Source organism: Ptychodera flava, chromosome 21, assembly GCF_041260155.1.
Source record: "Ptychodera flava strain L36383 chromosome 21, AS_Pfla_20210202, whole genome shotgun sequence".
NCBI classification, from domain to species: Eukaryota; Metazoa; Hemichordata; class Enteropneusta; family Ptychoderidae; genus Ptychodera; species Ptychodera flava.
In genome coordinates, this window is record NC_091948.1 from 8724644 (window position 1) to 8751553 (window position 26910).

At 37.0% G+C, this 26910-nt stretch overlaps 1 protein-coding gene across 8 annotated transcripts in view; it reads left to right on the top strand.

The window, feature by feature from the left end:
- The window catches only part of LOC139121312 (uncharacterized), a 130668-nt gene that overhangs the window by 32854 nt on the left and 70904 nt on the right, over positions 1-26910 (top strand). For all 8 annotated transcript variants that reach the window (XM_070686094.1, XM_070686092.1, XM_070686090.1 and 5 more), the window contains 2 exons: positions 7676-7800; positions 14270-14413. In XM_070686094.1, coding sequence (XP_070542195.1) covers positions 7676-7800; positions 14270-14413 — 269 coding nt within the window. The remainder of the gene's footprint in view (positions 1-7675; positions 7801-14269; positions 14414-26910) is intronic.

The following is a 26910-nucleotide window of genomic DNA, read 5'->3' on the forward strand; positions in this document are numbered from 1 at the left end:
ATAGCCCTTCAGTTATTTCTGCTACTGCTTATGCTCCCCAGTGACCCTATTTGTAAAGGGCCCTTCAAGACATAGACAGCAAAATGGTTGCAGCTCAGCAAATGTAGCCCCAAACTAATTCAAAGTAATATCTGTGATTGTAAATGGCTTGCCTGTTGATGACCTGGTGTTTGCTTTTATGTGTTTATTTCTTAACACTCAGGATGTCACTGCACACCTAGATAGAAACAGCACAACATACCGGTACCATTCAAAAAAAATTTATGGAAGTTGTGATTGAAATATTGATAGAAATTATACTTTGATGTATAATTTGCTTTGAACAGAGTCAGAATATAAGTAAGTGGTTAATGCACTTCCATCATGACATTGTATGTTCTATATGAATATAAGACAGCATGACCTTCAATATACATGTCTGTAATGTATACACATATGGGATTTGCACAAGGACATAATTTCAATATTGTCGCTTCAATTATCAATGTACTGAAATGTTCAGGAGGACCAAACTAGCACGTGCTTATTAATAGATGTACTTTATGGTTATGAATGCTCTCAGAAGGGGCTTGTACTTCTTCCATTGCATCTATGTCCAGTGGCCATTACCTTTTATAAGGTTTGGGTATTAACTCAACAGCGCCACCTATGGCCATGTTGATTTTTTTGCTTTCTGAGCGCTCATGTTCATTTTCAACTCAAGAACATGGCAAGGTAGACTTCATAAGATTGAGAAAGGTACAGATGGACAGACGTCTCTTCCTCAGAGTTTCTGCAAAACTGTAATTTAAAATAGTGCTACTTTATCCAAAGATATTATACATTTTCATCAGCGTTGTCTGTTTTGGCTGCTGTTTCACATGGTTTTCAGTTTCAACCAATGAAAGATGTTTCCTATTCATTTGACCCAGAGGTTGTTGACCTCCCAGAATGTGTACAAATCATTCAGAGATTGTGATTATGTAGTCATTGGTGATGTTGTCTCTAGTTTTCATTTTTTTTCCCTATCTCAAAGAATCAAAGTGTTCGTCATCTTTTTTATAATTATCATGTCTTGTACCTTGGCCATTAAAACCCCTTGTAGTTGCTCCCAAGTTTTCAAACCACCAAGGGATTTCTGAGATCCATGTGTTCAAAATAAATTCAAAACAACGCTTCACATTGGGCACATAATACGTAATAAATATTGAAGCCAATTTTTCTACAGGCAAAATTTTGCCACAGCATTAAAAGGGGATAATTCATATGCGTAGTTTTAGGGTAGAGAGAGATCAGAGTTGATGGAAATCGACGAGTCCCCCAAGCCAGCATGAACGGATCTTGCCATCACAACAGACATAATACTAAATGAAATAAAATCTATGCAGGGACCGCTGGATATTCAAATGCAGTCTCGTGTCGCCAGGAAAAAGTTTCTATCCATATGACTATAATGGAAGAGCAATGGGGAAACATTTCCTCTGGGAAATAACAAATTATTAATTTATCATCAGGGATGTGTTTCTGAATTGGATTTGATGCGCCACCAATTACCACAGCTCACCTAAATTTGACAACTTATTTAGACTTTTAATTTCATCTGATTTATGGCCGTTAAATACCATCGATTCATTTTAAAAATATTGTGCCATTTATTTCCAATAAAAATTGGCCATGTGGAAGCTGCAGTCAGAGTATTCCATGAGAAATGTGTCGTAGCTGTTGTAAAGCATGGTTTCTCACTGTGTCTTTTCGAGCCAAGTCATACAGGCAATCTCAGTTATTTTTCTTTCAAAAAAAAATGAGGTCATGGCAGTGTGGTCATTAATATTTTATTTTCATCAATTACCATGGATGAAATGCTCAAATTGACTCTGGAACAAAACAAAGACGCAGAAAACCCCAATTTTCTGGCAGTAAATCATCATGCATCTTTTATCTTATTTACAACGAGAGGTGACTGCAGCAAGCTTAAACTTTCAACTTGAACCTCACAAAATTAATCTGGCAGCAGAGAAAATGGCTCCATGGGGACTGCAAACCAATCTTAAACACAATATTCCTAAATGATAGATTGTAATTAAGGCTAATATTAAAAGTCATACCACATAATGAAATACCGCAGAAAGGCATGTGTGATGTTTTTTGAAACCTTCCTCAGGTGGCGTTGTTAAAGCAAAGGGGGCATTTTATTCATTCAAATTTATTCATAAATTGTTTTAGGAGTCCTATTAATCATAATTAAAGATTGCCAAAGTTGAAGAGATCAGACGTTATCTGCATCGGGATATCATTAGCGGTGGTAATGTGTTTATATCTCATGCCAGTGTTGTGACGGCAGTAAAAAATTGAAATGCCTTTTTGATAGCGTTCAGTATGATTAAACCTAACAAACTTTAAAGTCTTTACTATTGCTTTTAATGTATCCGTGTATACTGATGTAATTAAAGGCCAATAATGCTATTGATCATATTTTCACTATTTTTGTTTTTAAATGTTGTCCATAATTTCTTGTTCTACTCCCCAAAGCATGTTGATAGACACAGTGTTTGGCTTGTCAACTCAGCCTGTACATGTGCAGACTGCATTGTTATTGTTGACATGTGAATTCTGGTCCAGACTAGAATTCAAACGTAAACAATAACAGTGCATTTTACACGTATAGACGCTTTACTATGGGTCTAGATAATCAAAATACCCATAAATGATCAATATGAAACTCAAAGCAAACAGCAAATTTAATGTCAAGCTGTTTGTACATTTTTGCTAATTTGCCGCTAGGCTCAGGTATGTCATGGTCAAACAGACCAGTATCATGTAAAATAAAGAACTGAATTTCCAATTGTATGTAAGTCGATATGTGTATCAAAATATATATATATATATATTTATATATTATATATTCATTTTATTATATATCATTTTATTATCTTACGTTTCGTGGGCTTAATCCCACTTCATCAGGGTTAAAAATTGTTGACTGTCAAGAAATATATGTGTGTGTGTGTGTGTGCATCTGATAAATGTGTACATGTATGTATGTAGGCAAAATTAAATATTGTGTTGCGTGAGATATGTATGTGCAGTTTTTTTGAAGATTGATTAGAGTAGAGTTGCTTACACATTCAGGATTCATTTGCCACGCGTGACCAATAACCTCTGGATGAGTAAATGAAAATTTGTTTCTTTGAAGTAATTGTGTGTGCACCTTGGGACATTATGAGAGTGTGAGAGTAATGAAATTATTCAGGATAAACTCGTTTGCACAACTAACCATACAAATATTCACCACCTAACAGCCTAAAGTGAAGAGGTACTGAAACAAGGGCTCTTCAAGCCATCAGTAATGTTTAAGGAGCCAAGTTTGTATTACTTTCTCTACGCTATGAAAGAGTAGTTCAGTCCAACGGTACCTCTGAAAACTACGGAGGTCATATTAGCACTCTTGCAGCTTGCACATGGATTCGGTTGCTCATTTGCGGAATGTTCCATAGCTGTGATGGTGGGGTGTAAAAGACACAAAACTGGACAGAAAACGACCAGCACAGTTATGTACCCACAGCTAGGCCAAACCATGGGTGTGAAATGGTTAACGATGCTATGAATTTGCTAAAAGAAAATTTATTATTGGTTCTTAGCTTTTACTTTCTGATGCTTAACATCCTGTTGATATTTTATTATATGTTATATCACATATTTTTATTTATTTATTTTATCTATTCATTTATTTCTTCATTTATTTGTGTATTCAATATGCAAAAATGAATTTCCACTTTCAAACGACTGATATGAAAACAGGAAAAAATCTGTGTCACAACAAACTAGATATGCAAAGTACCTCCCGTAGGCCTTCCATTGTAGAAAAGCAACGATTTGTCTGTAGGTGTGCGTAGGATAGCAGTATTGTTACCTGTTATTTCCAGCCCTGAAAGGACTGATAAGAACAATTCCTTAGAGGAAAGAAGTTACTTATAATCTGTATCCTTGAAAAGATTCTGCAGCGTCTTGTAAAAAACAAGTTGATTACTGAAATTTCTCAATGTTGGTTATCAGGTACATGTGTAATTTGGAAAATAGCAAAGGAACAAATAAGTGTACAAGCGCAGATTTCTTGGACGAAGAGTTCTTCATTCAAACTTTTGACATGCTGTACTGTACCAAGAGTAGTATTATTGATTAAATCTGTAAGTGTCAGGATAAAAAGAGTTCAATATGATATTGTCCATGATTGGTGCTGATTTGACAGCGGGAGGTCGGACTCGGTAACATTAAAGCACTTGATATTAAATGTAATGGGGTGAAATTCACCGCAATGGTTCAAAGACTGAATCAAATAAACTGGTCCAGTGTCATTTCCATGGCAATAACCGATGACGGACAGTAGTATAAAATTGTTTGATGTCATGGTAAAGTTGATTTAGTGCCTGCATTACAGGCGTTTAATGTGTTAACAATGTATAGTCCTTATCACGTTTTAGTGTATCACCAGTACCTGTACTTGTGTAAAAACCACAGCCTGTTAGCTGGGACTATGAAATGAAAGTCAATAAATGAAGTAATTACATCACACAATATATTTTTCCCAAGTTTATCATGCCTTTCACATCAATACTATATTAATTTTATCAATGCTTCTATAAAATAACTTTGTCATAATGTTTCTTTCCCGTAGAATATGAATTTTACTAGTTAAATTATTAAATATCATGGTTATTATTATCATAGTAGTGGTAATAGGGTACAGTACACGTATACATTAAAACAGTTACAGAGTCTGTGTGTGCCTGAACTGAACATCAAGTATGCCCAGCAATAGTACTGCAGTTAGTGGCCGATTTGGTGTTTTCATACATCATCATCATACAGCTAGAGCCTTGCATTTTAATTCCCTGTTGAGATTCATCTGCACATCATTGTGCATGGCCCCATAGAGTTTTCCTGTTTAAAAAAAGCAAAGAGAACAGAAACACATGTCATAATCATAACAGAGACTCAAAACAATACCATGTGGGTGTACTGTACAGCTCATGAGGAAAAGTGGCATCAGGTTGATGTCATACATATCTATATTGGAACACAGCCGCAGGCTACAGCTCCATCCAATCATGGAAAGAAAAACATCTTCAACAGGGACACTGGCAATAAAATATCATAATTTATCCTCTGTTATTATGTCATGCTCTGGATGTCAAGATCAAAGTCATTTCTCATAAAAGGAAACATTAAACTCCAGGATTTCTGATCCCGTTTTCCCTTATGCTTTCCTTCCTTCCTTTATTATTTTCACTTGTCATCCCGTTTCCGGAGAGGACCCTCCTCCTTCTTAATTAATCAGCCATACGTGCCTTCCAAGAGGTGAGACGGAATTAGAACTCTGAACGGCACTGACGACAGTGCCGCCTTGTTTGTCTGATCTCTGCGGCAAATTGAAACGCTTCACATTTGGTGACACGTCTTTCACCAGGAAGTAGATGACATCTTTATTGGAACGTTAGTGACAGAGGTTGGCGACGATCCATAAAAGCATCAAACAGCGTCTGGAGAACAATCCGTCAGAGCATGACACGTTGAATGCTAATAGAAAAAAGGACAGGCATTAGCTTTTCAATCAAAACTTTTTAAACGGCAGATTAATTTTTTATCATTGTTAAGATGTGACAGAGGACTCGCGGTTCATCTGCGATGAAAGAAGTCGCCTGAAGTGCGCGGCTATTGGTAACAATATGTCTTGTGTTTCACTGACAGAGAATAAATCATGCCAAGATTTGTTGATAAAAAGTCACAATTGACATATTAAATTTTTATATTGCTTGTGAATGTGAAGTCGTAATTCCATTGGTAGTCGTACATCATCCCATAATGGCGGTAATGGTGTTCATTGCCACTTGGAGCAGTGTCACTTATAACTGTCATTGGTAGAGACTGACGGTTTCAGTCGTAAATTTGTGCTACCTCGACAGATTTGACTCATAGTTTTATATTGTATTTAATCATTTTGCTAACCATGTAGGTGCCAAATGTATTGGAAATAAAAAATACACACAAAATTTGTTCAGTTTTCTCACTGTTGCCCCACTGTCTAGGGTGGCATGTAACAATATTGTCAGGATTGTCAGCCCACATTTTGAGCAGATGGACAGATTCTGAAAGCAGGGCCGCGTTTGGCAGGTGTGGTCAAAAGTTCACAGAGGTCACCGACCCAGTGGGATTTCATTAGTGATCCCGTCACTTGTAGTGTTCATGTCAGTCCATCCTGACGAGATCTTGCCAAGTGATGACACAGCCCTTGTCAACATCAATGTCATAATTATCCACTTTATGAAAAAAATTAAATTTCAGATGGGAACATGCATTAGATCAATCTTTGTTGTTGCATTGACATGAGGAAATTGTTATGAATAGAATTGTTTAGGGTCAGTGTAATGGCCCTGTCAAATACTATACTTGTCAGCGCTGCATACATCTGTTCCTAGACACGTACTGTTCTGTTGTTTTCCCTGATTTTACTTTATAGAAGTGATGAAGTGATGGAGCAAATCAGATATACAATCTACACCTATAAAGTAGAATAGACTATGCCTTTAGGACAGATATTTTGACTCAAATATACAAGATTTCTTCACTCTGAGCTACTGCTTATGCTTATGTGGACTTATTTGAAGCTTGTGAAGTTTTCACCTTTAAATTTTTGTAAAAAAAATCAAAAATTTAATTTTTCCCTTTAGAGGTTGCACAGATGGCGGCCATTTTGAATTTCAAGGGTAGGTTAATGTTGCTAATTGATAATTTGTTTCTTTTGAACCAAAATTTGCTTTGTGTCTCTCTTGACTTTCATTCTCAATTTCGAAAGAATCCTTGTTGAAATTTTGAACAAATTGTAAAGTGTTTCAGGATTGAGGTATATACATGTGCTACCTTGAGAAAGACCTCTGCTTGTGGAAAGCATCTTGTAACAATAATGTTACTAATTGTCTAATTTTACTGTCATGCACAATTATTTGTGCACTTTTTGGCTGGCAGTAGTTTGTGTTCTTTCAGCTAGCCTGTAGTATTTTGTCCAAGAGGAAATATTCTGTTTATCACCCCTGATTCTTGCCGTTTTCAACTGCAACCTCCATCGCAAAGGAAAAGTGAAGTCATTCATTGTTACTTTGATTGCCTTACATTACAGGTCAATTTAACTAGACAAGTTACTTCCTGACTGGCATAATTGCGCTAAAAATTTATAACCACTTCTCAAAGAAAAGAGGGCACACCGAAACAATAATTACATTTGAAAGAGATGCTTGCTATCATCTGTTTGTAGTGATTCAAGGTCTATAAACATCAGCCTCGAATTTTCAAAAGTCACTGCGGGATAGCTAAGAAATTGTCCGAGTGATTTACTCTCTTTAACGTTTCATTCTTCTTGCTGCATCCATGCATGAAAAGGGGAAGTTATGATGAAACAGTCCCATGAATGGTAATAATTTATCTGCCTACAAGGTGCAATTGTTCTGTCGAGACCTGATGATAGAGCCAACAGGTTCCCCACAGTGTCAACATACTGTGCCATATTCGTACCAGGGTAATAGGGCCAATTTCCAGAGCAATTTTCCATGACACAGAGTATAATTTGTGACTTTTTTTCACTTTTATTCTCTTTCTTTCCCTCTTCCTGGTTATTATTATCCATGTTTTTTTCTTTTCGCCACAGCTGCAACGCCAATGGGCAGATTGGAATTGGAAGCCGGGAGGAAGTGGTCACCCCGCGATTTCTGGAAGACCTGGACAATGTAGAATACATCGCATGCGGCGCTCACCATAGCATGTGCGTCAATGGTAAGTCACACTAAAGGATTCAACAGACCTAAACTGCCATGGATCAACTAATCTAGTCTGATAGTATCAAAAACCCAGGCATGAATCCAATAGGAGCTATCAGCTCATCATAGCCCACCTGTGCGTATCGGCCAGTGCCTTATCTAAAAAGTGATACGGATGTGTATAGAGTTCAGAAGCTCTGTGGAATCTCTTTATTCAAATGTCACATGAGACAACTCCTATCGTCTGTACTGGTAGTTTCTATGAAAAGATGCAAGGGTGGTTCATGGCAACAAACTTTAAAAGTTGAAGGCTTTTAAATCTATTTTAGTCAATAAGAAAGATCCAATCAGTGATTCTACTGTAAAAATTTCATTGCTTTTTTTTTCTTTTCTGTAGCACAAATTTCTCCAATTCATGAAGTTTTTGTCATTTAAATTCTTGAAAAAATCTTTTTCATCAGATTTCATGCTTATTTTTGCCCAACAAGAGCTTAGGACTGGTATTGAAAAAATATTGCCTCCAACGATAGCTACTTTTGCCATGAACTTTTTCAACAGTGAGGGATCCCGTCCAAAAACATAAACCCTGCTTGTTGTGCAGAAAATTCCTCAACACACACTGTACTGCTGATTCCGAGTATTTGTGAAACCCTATGACAGGACATATGTCTTGACGTCAGTGAACAGGAAGAACGAGGAGAACATATCTCACAAAAAGCAGGCATTGATAAGACAAGAAGAGGGGATGTCTGCACATTATCATCTTCCACACAATAATGCAATCAATTCTCACAAAATACCTGCATTTCTGATTTGTGTCGAAATTGCCAATGATCTGGACAAGGTCATGCTGATTAGAATGATTAATTGCCGTTGAATTTTGCAAAGTCATAGTTATTGACGAGAAGATCAGAACCTGGCGCGGTTACCATGGGAGTTCAACAAATTAGTGATGGAGGATATGTTGCACTTAATATGTCTGTGATAAACTTAAAGGGTTGATACCTTGCTTGTCATCTCAAAATTTTGACATCTATACTTATCTAAACTATTTTATTTAAATAAATTATTATAAGGTCCATTAGCTGTAACTTTTATGTATTTTTCCATCATTTTGCCTCTGTTTGTAAAGTACAGTGTCTTGTCGTAATCTCAAAGTCATGTTGAAATATGGATAGTGTCCCACTTTATAAATAACACAGACTGCACATGGATTATGTCCAGTGTTCCAGTATGATTGTAAACAACTGAATTTCAGTCCAGACTAAAATTAATTTGTCAACGCAACCATGCAAACATCACCATGAAATTTGACAAGAAATTTGCAGTTGGCAATCTGTCTCTTTGTTACATCAATTTCTGCATGTCTTAGTTGTTTGTATAGAGAACTTCAGATTGTCTGCCCATCATCATTATAATAATGCCAGCATTATTGCCTTGTTTGTTAACATTTCTTCCCATGTTTCTTCCCCTTTTTTCATGTATCTCTCCGTCTTTTCATTATTTGGTTCTAACTTCCAAACAATTTTTGCATCTTCACTCATGAAACATGGCAAAATACCGGTACTAGTTATTGCTGACCATGGAATGTTCCAGATAAAAACTTATATTTGTGGTGGTTGTTGAAATCAATTCACTTCCCTCGGTCCCCAATTTAGTATGAAAGTTGAAGTTGTGAAAATACTGAGTGGCAGTGTCTTTGGACAAATTTTTTTTCAGCAAAAGTTTATCTGTACAGATAAGGCGTGCTTGTTTATAAGGGTACCGGGGTACACTAAGGTTAGCGCCACATGTTGATAAGATATCTGCTTCACTGACAAGTCTCCTTGTGAATGTTTAATGTCCATTTTTCAAACACACTCACGGAAAAAATGTGAGATTGTGTGTGGTTTCTCATTTTCATCCCTTGATATTTCACAAAATACTTGTATTAAGTATCCGTTTGTTGTCTCAAGAGTCCTTTGTCAAAACTGATTCCAAATTGCTTGCTGGGATAGATTCATAAGAAAAGACAGGGAAAAAAACATTTCTGCATTGAAGTCGTCCAGGAGCACGTCTCTGTTTAATTTATCAAACCCAGAATTGACCCTTGGCCTCCAATGTCAAAGGTAAAGGTCAAAACATTGTTTTCCTTGGCATAATCTGAGAGGAGACTACTGGGATGGTGAAATGTCAAAAACTTGTCAAAATAAGCATCCATAGTAATCTCACCATGATCATGGGATAAGCATTTGTTGGCTTGCTTTAATTTCATCCTGCGCTATTATCTAGGTTTATACTTGTCAAAGTTACTGTTTCCTTTTTTTTGCGAGATCCTTTAATATAGCAATACATTTTTTAAAAAATGAATAATTCCAGTAAGCATATTGATTGCTATGACCCAAGTCAACTTGAAGAGGGCACTTCTTGAATGAAACGACTGCACAAGAATATGAAAAGTTGTTGATGCAGAGAGAGTTTTTTCCATGCAAAATGAAAAAAAAAACATTTTAAGACTATGAGCAGAAGAAACAGAAGCATTGAAGTCCAGATTGTAAAACCTACAACAAGTTCCAGTTGACATCAAAATCAAAGGCAGTTACATGTCAGCATATCATCACGTTTGCTACATTTTCTTTGGCACCATCCACCCCACTGGGAAAACGTCATTCAGTGCTCGTGTTACGGGCCACATATTTCCTTGACCCAGGGCACGCCGAAAGTTGTTTACGACTCTTTATGTCATAATTTGAGGTAGCTTATAGCGGAGCGATGACTCAATTTATACCTTCCATTTACCGTTATTAATATAGTGCAATTCCATCAAGAAATGTTGCATCTATATAATGAGTGCACAGCAATCTTGTTACAGCCGTGCCCAAGGGGCAAAAGCTGTCCCAACCGTTTGTCTCGGAGTGCGCTCCGGCGATTCTTAACCCCAGCTCTGCTTGTTTTCCAATTCAACTAGCTGTCATTAAGAAGAATGAAAGCCACGATGTAAAGAATCTCTCCTATGATAAGACTCTACCTTAATGGCTTTTGTTGAGAGGAGGGCGCTACTGAGATCAGCTGTCTAACAGAAATCCCCCCTGGATAAAATTGACTTTTCAGAGAGAGGGGAGCAGACTTGCTTTCCCCCAGGCGCTGTGTGAGTACCATACAAGAGTTTGACACCAACTGCTTGTGAACTAGACGACCTATACTTACGTCTTGGCGTCTCACAATTAGCGTGAATGAAGTGTGGGTCAAAAACTTGGCTCGGTTGGCGGCAAGTGGATAGCGGCCATTTGTCATTATCCGGAGCAATGGGGAGGGTTAACTCACACTTACAACAGTTGCCCTTACATGGGCAGACAGTCGGATGGCAGGTTAATTACTCCTTCCCACTTTTAGCCTGTAAATCATTGAGAAAAATTACACCAAGTTATGGGAATATTGGCCCTAACCTTTTATGGCTACAGTAATTGACTCCTCATCTCGCCTAACTGTGCAGCCCCGTAGGGCTTCGGGCAACAGCTTTGTGTGTGAGCAGAGTTAGGCAAGTGTGACTGACACTGCCTTCGTTTTGTTGACAGATAGCCTGGCTGGCAGGTGAAAGTTAGGGGAGTGTAGATATTGATTGAGCACTTGGCTATGACCCAATAGCGCCACTTAATGAAGATAGATAGATTCCGTTTACAAAATCCATGGCTTAATCTATCTGGCATAATTTCTTTCCTTTTGTCATTGGTTGCTGGTAAGTTTTCTCAACTCTAAAAAGGAAAATTTTGTACAGTTTTGACATGACAAGTTTCCTCAAAATAATTTTGCATCCTTTTGTGTATAATTGAATTGTATCCGAAATCTAAATAAAGATGTGAAATTTAATACCTTTTCTTTTATTCAAAGCGAGTAAAAGGGATGTTTCCAATAGTTATTTAGAGGTGTATTATGGTGACAGAAAATATTCAATTAAACTTCCACCTTTACATAAGGTCTTGATCCCTGCACAAATACACAGCGTTTATGAATCATGTTGGTGAATACATGGCAAGGGTTCATTATCTCTAGTTTGTTAATTTCTTTCAATGAATATATTGATATTGTTGAAGGGGAAGTCTGCGGAATGCAAACAGTATCTTTATTAGATAAGTTTAGAAATGCTGTATAGCCACTTTGTCAATGGTTTGGTTTTAGTTCCGGGCTTCAGAGTCTGAGTTGCTTGATTATTTGAGCTCGTCTTTCACGAAAAATACTGTTTCAGCTGGAGAATGTAAATCAATAGGTTTCTTTCTTACCCCCCCCCCCTCCAAAAAATATTACTTCATCATGACAAAATTGTTCATCACTCCTTGTGTGTTAGAAATCATAGTTCTTAATCCAGTTTGTGTTCCACTGATGTATACAGAGAGTGAGCTGTTGAAATATATGGAAAGTTCAGCCCTTACAAACACCACACTGTGTTCCGGTCATACTGTTTGTTCAGTGGTGAATGAGGGACTCTGTACAGGGCATCAGGGTTAAGGGTTAAAGCAGTGTGACTGTATGAAATCCGTAGTGTACAAGTACATGTAATAATTTAATACTCTCTGACCATACTCATATGCCATAGTGCTTTACTCTTTCACAGCAAAATCCAGACCAAAGTGATATCTGCCCATCACTAAACCAGAATTTCAGTGTTTATAATTTGCAAGAATGTTTTCTCACCAACCCCAATGCAATACATGCAATAAGTATTGAAACTGTCACAAGTTGAAGACCCCATCAGGTATGTTATTTTAATAGAGTATAGCTGCAAGGAAACTTTACGTAGCCCCTTACCACCAGAGTTCAAGGTCGCACACCCCCCAACTGTCCTAAGTTGTATGTATGGGTTTGAGAGAATATTGAAATGGACCCCATTAGCATTGAAATTGCCCAGGCTATCAGGTTTAAAATTGCATTCTTGTTTGCTGGGATATTCATTACCTGGCGTCTCAAACCTTTGACCATTCTTTCTTTTGCTGCTCATGAATGGGCCAACATACATGTTTATGTATTCACTTTAAACATGACTCAAACATAAGCATTAGCATTGAAATTGGTGTTGATATTGGATTTAGTTTTCACCGCATGCATGAACTGTGCATTACTTTTCCCTCCACAGTTGATCAGCTGTGAAGTTTGTCCAAGTTCACACCCACCTTTTCCACGTTCAATATCAGTGAACGAAAATTTGATTTTTCCTGTTTCTGTAAAGTTCCTACAAGTTTCAGAGTTATTGGATTGTGTTAAGATATGTACGTGTGATTAAATTCAAGAGGATCATTTCTGGTGAAAAAACTACTTTCAAGGTAGATCGTGCCTCGGGGACAGATATTCGGACTCTCAAATTTTTACAATACTCTTCTGACCTACCACTTGTGGGAGTTCATTTTAAAGCTCTTCGTGTAAGAAAACTTTTCACCAGCTTACTTTTTCAAAAATCAAAAATTTTATTTTTTCTCCATAGAGTTAACACAGGGATGGCAGCCATTTTGAATTTTAAATATCGATAAATCTTGGGTTATTTGTTTCTCTAGTACCAAAATTTGCACGGTGACCCCCGATTTTTATTCTTGATTTAGTAAGAGAATGGCTGAAAGTTTCATCAACGAAAGTTTGAGCAAAAGTTTAAGTCTTTCACTTTCGAGGTGCATACTACCTTAAGTTCAACCATCAAAAAAGTTAATATGTCAAGACATTTTATCACAACTGTGGGCAGATCGTCATGTAGATCAATGGCCATAGTACAGCAACTCAGGCAGTACTTCAGATTTTAATTCAATCCAAGGCACACTGTGGATTATTACAATATAAATGTCAATCTTCAACACTAATCAGAAGGTCAAAATGCTGTACTTTCAAATATTCTCGAACAAAAGAAAAGAGCATATATGTGATAACCAGCCATATTCAATGGTTGAATATTTCCAGTTATAAACCTTGCACCAACATTCTGTGCAAGATTTCGAGTTACAACACAATGTGCAAAAAAATACAAACAGATTAAAATATTACAAGCAGTTTTATCTATGGTACAGAATTTGTGTTCTGATGAGACTAGAACAAAAAACATTAGTTTTATTTAAAGTTATATCATTTTAAATACAGGTGATTATATAAATGCCCATGTTTTTTCTCCCACAAGTGTACTTATTTTACCAAAATGAGTTGACATGTGGGAGCCAAAATTTTCTGTGCAGATTTACTGTTACTCAGTCTCATGACTGCAGCAATAATATCATTTTTAGAGGTATTGCAGATATTCATATTGTTCTCAAATTTTTTGCTGCCATATGTATATTAAGATCATGGTGACGTGTGTATCTTGTCTGTTTTGTTGTAGCTTTTATTACCTAGGCTTCAACCATAGTCTGTACCAGTTTTTGTGTTGTTTTGCTGCAGGTGAAACTTGAAGAAGAAAAGCTTGATAGTCAAATTGGAAATTAAGATAAGTTTTGCAGCAAGAATTAATTTTTCTTTGGTTGTAAATCTCATTACAGCAAGTGGAGAGGTTCATGTCTGGGGTCATGCCAAGCCCTGCGGCTCCCTCAAGGAAGACTTCTTGCATCCTCAAATCAAACCAGTCCCAGGATCAGCGGTTTTCAGAGTTGCAGGCGGCACTTCCCACTGTCTGGCACTGACAGGTAGGACACATGTCCCTAATATGTAAGATTCCTTGTGTTTCAGGTGCTGCATCAGTTTGTTTTAATTGCCGATATACGTCTTCATATTTTACAACTGTCTCATCTGTAACACTCACCCATAAAAACGAACAGATGCTGCGTTTAACCTAATCTCAAACAGAGCGAATCTTTGACCAGATTGAGATCCATGCATTATACATAGCTCTCAGGCAAATCCAAACAAACCCTGGCACCAATACACTAACCACAGTTTTACCACGGAAGCAAAAAAAAAATTATCCGATATATCCTTCAATTACTACTTAAAAAATAAGGCAATATGCAAAAAAATAGCTGTAGGCAAGGCAGTGGCCCATCTAATCAAAGAACAGGTCAGCTGTAAAAGTTGCAAGGTTTAGGGTGGATGGGAAATACATGCATCATCCAGAGAGAGCAATCAGTCAGTAAACTTTGAAAGATAACTGTGAATGTGTTCAGCTTTGTGGTTTTGTTCCTCCACTCAATGCTCTCAAATTATTTGAAAATTGAATACGCCGAGAGGTGATCCATCAACACTACATTATTTATACCCCGGCATCTGTCTGACTTTTTTTTCTTTCTTTCATATTATCGCAAGTCTTGTGTTTTGTTTGAAAAAACAATTGTGGGTACTCTGTGTGTTTACTTTCATTGATGATCGACTTTCCGGAACTATGTTCAGTAACGCCTTACGAATTCAAACAGCATGAAAGTCTGGTAGTAACCTTTCAAAGGAGTTTGTTTTTTTCAGGTTTTTGCCTAAATTTTGATAAAAAACAGTAGCCAATGAAATGTGATGTTCATTTTGTTCAAAATTATCAAAACAATTACAGGAAAATTTTAAATAAATGGTAAAATGTTGCACTAAAATTTTGTTGATAAAAATTACGACTCTCAAAGGGGTAATGCTAAAGAAGCAAACATCAATGATCACCAACACAGCTGTAAAGCTGAGATCTACAGAAAATTCATTGCCACTTTAGTTGTTTTTCCAGTGTTATTAGGCTACATCACTTCTCTGACAGCATTCAAAACGTGACAAGAGAGACAAGACAAGAGAGAGCTCAGGACAGAAACCCTAGTGAGGTCCAGACTTTCATGCTCTGAGGATTCAGCTAACCCGCCATGAATCCCATCAGTACACTATCACCCCATCAGAACCCAAGGCATCAGTATGAGAAGTGTTGTATCATTATGCCCCAGTTTTCACAGGTCTCTTAGAGCTTGATGCACGGCTGAGAAGTGCCAACAAGACTGTGCCCTCTAGCCACTTTGATACACTACTGACTCAAAGATGCTTTCACTAAATCAAGGAACTTAACATGTTTGCATGTATTTTATAAGGCAGACTTCAAATTTCCAATGTGACACATAAGTGTTAAGAAATCTTTAAAGTTCCCTAGTGAAAAATGTGCCACAGACTTCTATACAAAATGGGACTAAAACTCCATCAACTTCTACAGAACTTCTATAGAAATCTACAAGCTATAAAACTCCATAGAATTCTATAGAATCTTTTCAGTGAGGGTTGAAGGGAACACTGATGGTAAACTGTGTTCCCAGTCATAAGAAGAAGCAAAGTTTTACATGAATAGTAAAGACATTATATTGTTGGACTTCAAATTTGTATGTCCTTATGCCTGACTATTAGCCCCATGTGAATTGTGACACCCCCCCCTCCATTATAAACACAGCAATAAGTACAGAAACATAAAACAGTATGAGAAGCAACTAAGTAAACAAACAGCATTGCCAGTATTACCACAGCTAAATTACAGTCTTAGAGGGAAAAAGTGGCAATACTGCAGAATACAGGGCCCAGACTGAGCTTTGATAAATTCAACATCACTCTACAAAGGTATGTTACATTTATCCATCATGAAAGGCACCTTTAGACAAGCACTGATTAATACCATGAGGAAGATGGACCCCCTGTTTTCCAGCCCTGACAAAATAAGCTATACTGCTGGAAGCTCTCCAAGATTATATGTTTTCCTGACCTGGTTACACAAGGCACTATTGTACATCATGAAAACATCTATTATTGCTGTTTAAAAGCTTAAACCAAAGGAAAACATCCCCTCCCTGCGATACATCCCATGCAGTGCACTGCAATTTACCAATTGTTGAATCCCAGCTGTGTATTACCAAGTAAAAAGCCACTTTTGTCTTCTCGTTTTGTTGAACAATCAGCACTGGACATGATGTCCTGACACCGCCACTTAAACTGACCCATGCTTTCTACGTCTGTATCTCCCTCATCAAGGACACTTCAGATCCTTTGTTGTACCACACAATACAGGTCAAACGAGAAAGAAAACAAGGCAGACACAGCGAGACAATAGATCAGCAACCAGTTGCTTATACTGCCCCCTTTTTTGTAAAGAGCGATAAAAAAATAACAGGCCCTCCAGAAAACATCAGACTGTAGTATAAATAATATGTATTAAAAGTAGCAGCTTCCGTATTAGCAATACCGCACCCAATGCTGCCCTGCAAAAAGTTAACCCAGTCCTGCAGCTCCACCCTACCCGCAGATTGCTCAATCTCCTGTGGAAAGTGTGCTGCTCGGCTGACAGCATTAGGCCCAGAACAAAAGAAGTTCCAAATTGATCCACTTGAGCCCTGCATTTTACAAATGAAACGCGCGTCAGGCCTGTCACCGACCAGTTTCCGTGCGTCCAGTTTATTCACAGGGTACTGATTGGTAATTAGCAGGGCTCCCAAACATAGAAACTGCCGATTTGGAGAAACCTGCCCAACCTCTCAGGCACACGTACACAACTGTTGCATGCTATTTTTTTTATGTTCACTTTCCAGCTGCAATTCGCTTTTATCATCCCATTAACACTGCAGAGGTTACCCTGTTATGTTTTTAGTATATACGTTTGCCCTTCAAGGCAACACAATAAATTCTCTCCAGTTGCTGTTGGCCATTTCATGTGTTCATGTGTTCCTCTTTTCAGTAGAATGTTGCATGTATGACACAAGATTACAAGCACTGTGGGACACGCCTGTGAATTTTCTCACGTTACTATGAAGTGACTTCCCTGTGCAATGCAATAGTAAAAGTTGAATTTTCTAAGTTTTCAGGGGGGGGGGGGGGGGTTGGATGGGTGGGGGAATGGGTGTATCTTTTAAGATACAATTGTCTCTTTACGATGGTTGTCCAAAAGTGTTTGATTCGTGCATGGTCATAAAAAGAAAGGAATTGCTTTCAGCTCAAAGCCATTCATTTGAATCATAACCACAATACATGAACATTATCTAGCTTTATTTTTCCCCATCCCTCTTCGGTCAAAGTGACTCAGTTTTTTATTCTAACTAATCAGCGTAACACTTTCTAATCAAACTCATTCCAGAATGGATATGTTGAAATTATAATAAGATTCAGTACACCCTTTTGAAAAAATTCTAGCCGTTGAAGTCAAATGCACAGAAGGGACATTTTCATCCAGTCTTCTTAATTTTTCAATATTTCTATGCAGCAGATATTTTAGAGGAAAAACTTGATTGTCAAATTGATGAATTTTCCTGAAGTTTAAAGTCTTATCAATCTCTATCATAATCTGAAAGTGTGATCCCATAAAGTGTTCAAATTTACTGCTCCAGCTACCAGAAAAACAAAAATGCTGACTATATGGTCAGCTTGAATGGTGAATTTCCATTTTTACTGAAATTGACATTATAGATTAGCTAATTGTAGATGACAGGAGATTCAACAAAGGGTGACAGGAGACTTGCTGGTCTTACGGTCACTTGATGCAAATTTATGCAAATTTTGTCACAAAGCTAGCAGCTGTAAGTGTACTGGTCAGTCGATTATATTGCCACATGTCCTCTTTGTCCGATGCTGATCAGACACAATTGCCAATGCATGAGACTGCTAATGATGATGTCTGGATTAGAGTCTGTTTGGCAAGTTGCTCGACTGCATCGTATTCAGGCGGTGTGGTGTGACATCCATAAAAGATGAAGTGCTAGAGACAGAGACCGTGACTGTTCAGAGACCTGACCATCCAGAAATCAATTGGACACGAATGACAGGAGGAAAGAATCACAGGTACACGGTCACAGTCACACACTCATACGTGTCCACACTCATACAATTATGCATATGAATATGATCATGCATATTACCAATACAGATTCAAAGACCTAGTAGTTTCACATCACAGATGGTCCCAGTGTCTGTGATTCTACTACATCTTCATTGTCTGTGATTGATTGCAGAGCAATTTCTTTCAATTGCTCTCATTATACTGATTACACTTGACCTTCTGCAGCTAATCAAATCATCCTCCTCATTACCTACTAATTACTAGACAATACGAGATATGTTCAGACAGATGATCGCTTTCAAATGGAAAATGTCTGCAGTCTCTCTCGGAGCACGTTTTATGTGTAGTCTGTTGTCCTTCGACAAACTTATTTATCAACTGGTAGACCTGCGTGTAACAGTTGGGAAAATGTACTATAAACAAGTACAGTACTAGTGAAACCTGTCTAAACGGAACCCTGTCTAATCTGGAACCTGTCTATACTGAACACCTTTTCTAGTCCCTCTGACATAGAATCCCATGTTTAAGGAACATATAAACCAGACACCTCTGCAAACCAGACAGTTTTCTCAGTCCTTTTGGTCTTCGGTTTAGACAGGTTTCACTGTACACCTACATTAGAAAATTGTACCGTGAGACAGGATTAAGAGGAGACTTTTACAAACTGGTGACTTGTGTTGATATTATGTTGCTTAAATTAAAATCAGTGTCCTGCTCTGGCAGTCATGACCAGTAATGCTAAAGTGTTTTCTGTATAATCCCACCATTTTCATCACCAAATGTTGGCTCACGCTTTCACTTCTGACAACTTTGGATCAATACTGGAGGATAGAAGTCAAGGGACAGTGTTACAGTGAAATGGTAACAGACTTTGGAACATGTTGTTAGAACTTTCTCACTTTGATGACTATGTAGACACAGGTCGCACTACCTCAGCATAACAAACAGGTATAATGTATATGTAGGATTGTATCATGCTATCATCCTATGTAATCCTGGCACTGTCTACCAATGGTGACGACTTCCAGTTATAGTAAACCAAATGGGATTAACAAAGTATAAATAATGAAAGCAATACCAAAAATGATTGGGAACTTAGGTGCTTTGAAACATTACTGCAACTAGCATGTTAATAACGTCCATAGTATTTCTGTAACCCCACTTTCCAGTTGTCCGTTCTTACTAAACATTCTTATCCTACAAATTTATAATTTTGTACAAAGCTGACGTTTCGATACTAATGTGACTCTGCTAAAATGAAAAAAATTGCTGCTTGATATTGATCAGCTCATAAAAACCCCTTCCTGCTCATTGGTATTTGTCATTTTGGGGGAAGGAGGAGGGGTATATATATATATATATATATATATATATATATATATATATATATATATATATATATATTATATATATATATATATATATATTATATATATATATAGTTCAAAACTAATGAAAAAAATCCCACAACTACATCTGATTGTCTCCACACTGCAATTCTTTTGGGCTTGAAAAAATGACCCTGTAGGATTCAAATCCATATCCCCGACTCAGTTCGTATGCTCCACCATGGAGCTAATGGGATAAATTCAAGTTGGTTTGATGTGCACTGTCCTGTTGGCCTTTTTCTTCCCGGAAAGAGACCTCAGATTTACACTGATCATTCTCCCAAAGTTGTTGTTTTTAGAACCGTAATTTTGTAACTGTAAACATCCCCCAAAGTTAGTTTGGATGCTCTACCAACTGAGCTAACAGATCAGTTCAAGTTGGTTTGATGCGCTTCTGTCCTGTTGATGGAGCTTCAGTATGCCAAGAAGGAAGGCTGTGAAACTGTTATTGACCCCTATGTGTGTTTGTTAAAAGTGAACTCCAGTAATTCCAAGAGTAGTACTGGAAGCCCATGCCCTTGAGAGGGACTCCAGTACATTTTAATCAAGCAGATGGACACATAAAAATTCTTTATTTTCCTTGCAGGGGACAGGCAGCAGATGTGTCAATAAGCATGAGGATATATATTCATTGCATTTTTAGCAAGTGTGTAGTTTTGAATAATTGTGGAAAACCAAAACTCTACTTTAACCCTTTGCTGCCTTTATATGATGTACCCCAGTCAAATTTTTTCAGATTTTTGCTATAATTTTGATAGGAAACTGAAGCCAATGAAATGTGATATCCATTTGGTCTAAAATTATCAAAAAAGTACTGACAAATTTATAAAAATTGTAAAACGTTGCACTAAATTTTGGTGGGAAAATGGCTGTAACAAAGAAAGCTACCAAATAGATGTATATGTATACTCATTTGTTTATGGAAAGTTAGAAAGTGATTGGATACACATTAGAATATTTGAAGCATACGTAAACCCTGACACAAACAGTCGTATGCATGGCAGCTAGCAAAGAAATACAGCTTTTATAACTACCAAACATATGTGTAGATATTAGCCCATGTCGCAGTTGAAATGGACGGTGCACATCAGGTGTCTGTTATCAAATGTAATGATTCCAAATTTGTCAACTGTATGGCTGTGAGTAATATTAGGAAATTAGCACACATTTTATTGCAACAACACACTACTGCTGGTTGTTTATATTTATCCCTGTGCTGGCAGAGTGTGCCTCTTAGCTTGTCAGAGTACAGAGTAATGATGTATAGACTGACATAATTAATGCAATGATAATTTTTTGTGTTTTTGTAGCGTTCTACATCTTTTATAGTCGCTACTTGATCGGTCGTATTAGCACAAATCAGGCGTTCCACTTCATGCAAACATTTGTTTAAATATTAATTGCACCTGTGGCAGTTTGTTTGATTTATCATCCCAGGTAGGGTTGTATAACCCTCTCCCAGAAGACTTCAATGCCAATTTCGATTTTATGTGGTACTAACGTTGCAAATGGAAGTCCTTAAATTTTTGTGCATATTCTTGCCAAGGAAATTCTAGAAAGCCATCATGAAATATATGAGAAACCAAAATTATTCAAAGTTTAGCTGAATTTTCATTAATTCTGAATGACTTCTCAAAACTCAAATCGAATTTTTCGGGTTCTTAAAAATGAAAAAGTCAATGCCAGATTTCTCCTGATTTCAGAGAGAATTTTTCCTTAACTGTAAAGGAAATATATGAAGACCATCTAAATTTTGTTGGTTGCCAACCTAAATTATGGCGCCACCAAGAGGTAAAATACCTGCGTATCATCAAATATGATTTTCTGTTCATTTGTTTCTTGTGATTGTCTGATGTCGAAAGAACATTGAATCAACAAAGTCATGGTAACCTTCTGTTATTATGACTATTTTCATTGCTGCTTTTATGACTAAAAAAATTTAGAAAGAAACCAGAGTGGTCTCCAACCAAACATTAGCTCTGGCAAATATATAATACATTTGGAGCCCATAATTTGAAATATTTAGCGTCCTAAACACACATCACTGACTCAAATATAAGTTAAAATATATCAAGCCATTGAATACATCATCTTGTTCAAAGTGCACTTTTGGAGAATTTGGCCTGAGATTATTACCCTGTGATAATTTGCTACTCCTTACCATTTGCGTTTAATATTGCTGTTGTCGTTAAACCATAGACCCTGATGAATGGTTTGAATCTCTTCGAGACTAGTTACTATCTGTAAGTTTTAAAGGTACAGTCTTAATTTTTTTACAATAACTGTAAAAAGTTTGCATTATATTTCCCCACATACATTTGACTAGCAAGCACCATGTCAGATTTCTGCTTGTCTTTGAAAAGGGTCTAAGCTCTATATTTTTGAGATTGATATCATATCTTTTACAAACAGTGTCATAGACACGTTTCCAATGAGGACAACAAAATAAGAAAATTCACAAAGGAGTATATTTGTTCCCAAAAAAGTTTTAAAGTTTTATCATATTAAAAAAAATCGGCTAGACTGAAGAATAACAAGTCCATACTGAACTAATCAACATATTTCTAGGGGATCCAGTTGCTTCACAAAGGTATCAGAGGTCCCCTAAGAAAATGCAAGTATTTAGATATAACAGATTGGGCCCAGAGTTTTTCAGGTGCATCAAAAGAATTAAATGAGAATAGACATGTCAGAATTTATTACAATTTTAGAAAAAAAATTATCATGCTCTAAGACACAAACTGTGAACATGTCCCTTCAACAATTTTTTTTTTATTTATGGTGTTAAAAATTAATGAAGAGCCATCTGAAATTGCATGAATAATTAATCAGCAGATTGTAATGTGAAAATTTTACGAGAATCATAGTCCCAGCCTGGCTTGTCTGCTTATTAGCGTTGGCCCTATTGGGATTTCTTGACAAGGTCAAACACATGTTCTGATCGCAAACTGAGCCTATGAGCTGTGTCGCTGAAGAGGCAGGGTTTAGTGCGGGAAACTTGATGGAAATATTGTTGTCGTGACTGACAGGCTGTTTTGATTTTTATGAGTGGGAGAGAGAGACTTGTTTTCACTTTTGGTGCAAATACTTTTCCAAGATAAGTCATGTTGTTTTCAATTCAATGAAGCCCCAGCTGGTCTCTAGAAGAGCCTGGCATAAAGTGAACTTGAATCAATAACTCATACACCTTGCAAAATAAAGACAAAGGTGGTCAGTCATCAAAACTTTTATACTGCAAAAGTTTTCATGGTTCCTTACGACTTGGAGATATGTTTATAGGTCTTTATAATCTGGAGAGTCGCATTCCATATCATGTCAATGAAGCTGAGAAATCTTTGTTCATGTTAAAAGGCTCATGCTGTATTATTATTGTATACGTGCTGTGGTGTTTGTGTGTCATGCCAATTTACATAATCCAACAGGCATTGATGTTAATAAGACCAGAATTGAAAACAATTTATCATCTCTATGATAGTTGCTTTGGTAAAAGATTTTTAGTGGTTTGCACATATAGAAATAATGTCAGATACCTCTACAAATCACAATATTACTGCAATTTTAAAGCCATAATGTGTCTCATTAACATATAATTTAATTAATTTGCCCTAATTGCACCATCAATACTCTGTCATTATGTAGCCACACATAGCTATCAACTGTTATTAATGCTCTTTGTTTTTGGCTGATAACATTCCTTGTAACTTTCCCATGAAATATAAAACCATCCCTGATAACAACCTACCTGCATAAATAGACTGACAGACTCATCCATTTGAAACAGAGAATATTTTTAACTCTTCATATATTTTAAAACCTGAGCAGATGCTGCAACCGCCGTTCGTTTGTCTTTTATTATTTTGGATATGTGTTGTTCCATAGCTGCCAGTACATTTTACTCCGGTGCTCCAGCGTATAATTTTGCATTTTTCCCCACTAAATTAGTGAGTTCATTAATAAAAATAGCCCTGCTGTTCAAGTGAGGCTGCTTTAGGGATAGTGTTAGGTGATGTTTTATATTTTTTCTGGTCATTTCCACAAGATAAAAAAGTGTTTAAGGAGAAGTACCTTGAATTGAGCAAAGGTCAGTGGGTTGTTGTGACAGTCTTTGCACACGGGTCAGAGGCAAGGACATGACCAACACAAACAGAGGGTTACTCGTGTGGACAATCTGTATTGACATATCCACCTTTTGCACAAATTAGCTACTCCCCTTTCTCCATCATTCTGCACCACGGCATTCTTGACCTTCCGGCTGCTGTTCCGTCATGTTCAAATTGCCATTAAGGATTTCCCGAAACGTGAAAACATTGACGTTTAATAGAGAAGACCGTGCCATTGTCAATGTCACTACGTTTTGCAGCTGGATCTCAACCCTACATGCATCATTTCACCAATTCAACATTTTTGAAGTGAAAACAATCCCCTAGAAATCAAATGAGCTTCTTTTTGCAATCTTTTCATCATTATCATGGTCACTTCATTTTTTAATCTGACATTGATTGTTTTTACTCCCAAATTGGTTGGAAATGTCTTTTCAAGTTCAAGATATCAATCCCATGTTCAGAACAAATTAGAATTTTGAATTTTGGACAAATAGGTATTTTTAGGATTTCAGAATTTCTGATGGTTGATATGCATATTATCATCCATGATATCACTGACTCACACATGGCAACTCTATGTGTGTTTCCTTCCTTTGATGGTATTGCACATAATCAAGCAATGTAGATTGACATAAAGAGCAGACATGAAAGACAGAATGTCTTAAGTCCAACATTTTTTGGCCGAAAACTTGAAGTTTTGGACTTTTCAGATGAAGATGCAAACAGTTCTTTCACTTTAGAGCCTGATGACAGATGTCAGTGAGTTAAAGAGAGTTATCAGAATACTGAGTGTATGCAACCCCAGAGGTGAGATAGTTGCTGGTCGTGGCTGGCCTTGCAGAAAATATGGTTTTCTGTGTATTTTTCTCAAAAATAGATAATTACAAAGTATATGGCAAAAGCATGGCCCGCGTTTTGTTCCAGTATTTTTAGAAGCATGGCCTGGCGTTTGTGCATTAAGCTGGATAGAGAGTTTGTGCTTGTTATTTATTTAGGAATCTTTGTTTCATTTCATCATTCATATGCACAGGCTTGTGAGTGATTCATCGTGTTAAATGTTTTTCAAAGATTTTTTACATCCAGCAACATCTCTCACATATTTCTTGTGATTTTTTAATCTCAAAATTTTATTTTTTCAAAAATTACAATTTGTCTTTCATTAGTCATGAGCTTAAAAAAATTATTTGAAAATAGGCTCCATAACGTGTAGTTGTTCTCTGCTGCTCTGCTCCTCATGTTATGTCTACACGGGCATTGTTGAAATACAATTGCAGCTCATTGCACAGCCATAGAGACTTCAAATGGGCCATTCAACAGAAAACATACACTAAAAACCTCAACCAAAATTTCTCTGATTGTATTTTCGTGATTACCAATCGGTTACAACCAGAGATTTTGCAAACAAAGCAATGTGGGCTCTTATGAACCCGAGTCAATTTGATGCGGTCTTGGGTACACACACATGGTAATTTTTTTTTGTAGTTGGAGAGTGAAACGTTACAGGGAGAGCCAGTACAAGTAGTGGGAGTTATTGAAATTGATATGTAGTACGTATGCTGGCCTTTGCTCAGCTTACCTTGGCTGAATTACATATGGCTTTTGCATGGTGAATGGACGGATCAAATGTCATTCATTATAACCATTCAGTTTTCAGCTGTGTGTAGTGGTGTTTAGTTACATCAACCTGAGTGTGTTTGTCGTAATAGTGGAAAGTGTGGGTATTCTCCCTGTGTGTTTTCTCTTTCTTTATGATTTTGGGCTGCGAAAACATTTTTTTTTGGCGGAATTTGATTGATCGTGCCTCCGAGTGTGTGCTCTTGTTAGTGCTGTAGAAAGAAGTTCTCAAATGGAGTGAAATATATGGTTAGTATAATTGGAGTTCAAACACATCCTTTTTGTGGACAGTTTCAATCACTTGATGAAATCATGGAGTTTCTCAAATTTCATGAAATGCGGTTGTGTGGAAAACATTCTGATGCCTTCACTCTTTGAAGTCGTGTCATATCATAATAATATTTCCTTTGATCCTCAATGTGTTCAAACAGTCACTTCACAATCACAATTCTTTCTTCTACCAAAAAGAAACAGCACAGAACAAGAGAGCACGGTTGAAGTTGTTGAAACTTGAAGACAAGATTTAAATTTTCCATTAATTTTGTTAAAATTCGAATTCCATGCACTCAATCGGCACTCCATGTTGAAGAAAAATGTTTCCTTTTTTCAAAATGAGAATATTTTGTCCAGTTTTATATACTACTCAAAAAGTTATCACAGCATGTACATTTCCATGTATGCCCTCAAAAAAAATTATAAGAGAAAATATGGAAATTATTCATTTTGTAAAGAAAACAGCGTTATAATTTTCCCATTGAAATCTGATTCCTCCATGAGTGCTGAGAAATGTGAGTAGCTTTTCTAAATGCTGGTTAGTTGTGCAGTTGTAATTTGATTGCCTTCGGGCTGTATCAGAGGGGAGAGAGAGAACTATGCACAGAGGCATTGCTTTCCCTGCCATGATCAGGAGCTTGTGGTGATTGCTGTTCAAACCTGGAAAACCACAGATCCTTTTAATGCTCTAACCGAACGGTGAAATACGTTTGCACGCAAGCGTAATATTTTATTATCTCAATATGCTGCCTTTTAGCTACTGCCTGCCCATCCCACAATGCAATTTCCCAACGACGGTGCCACGGCACCCCCTTGCAATCAATTTCTGCCCTTTGTTGTTTCTAAATTGTGCATTTTCTTTCTCTTCTTCAGTTTGCTCACACGTCTAACAATTCCACTTGGCTCAAAAAAGTTCCCCAAGCTGGATATATTTACCCAGGCCAAATGACTTCGGGTTTCAGTCTGTTTGCCTTCCCAATTAATTTTTACATTATTTTCAACCATCCATCTGCATAATGTTTCTCTGATGTAGAAAAGCC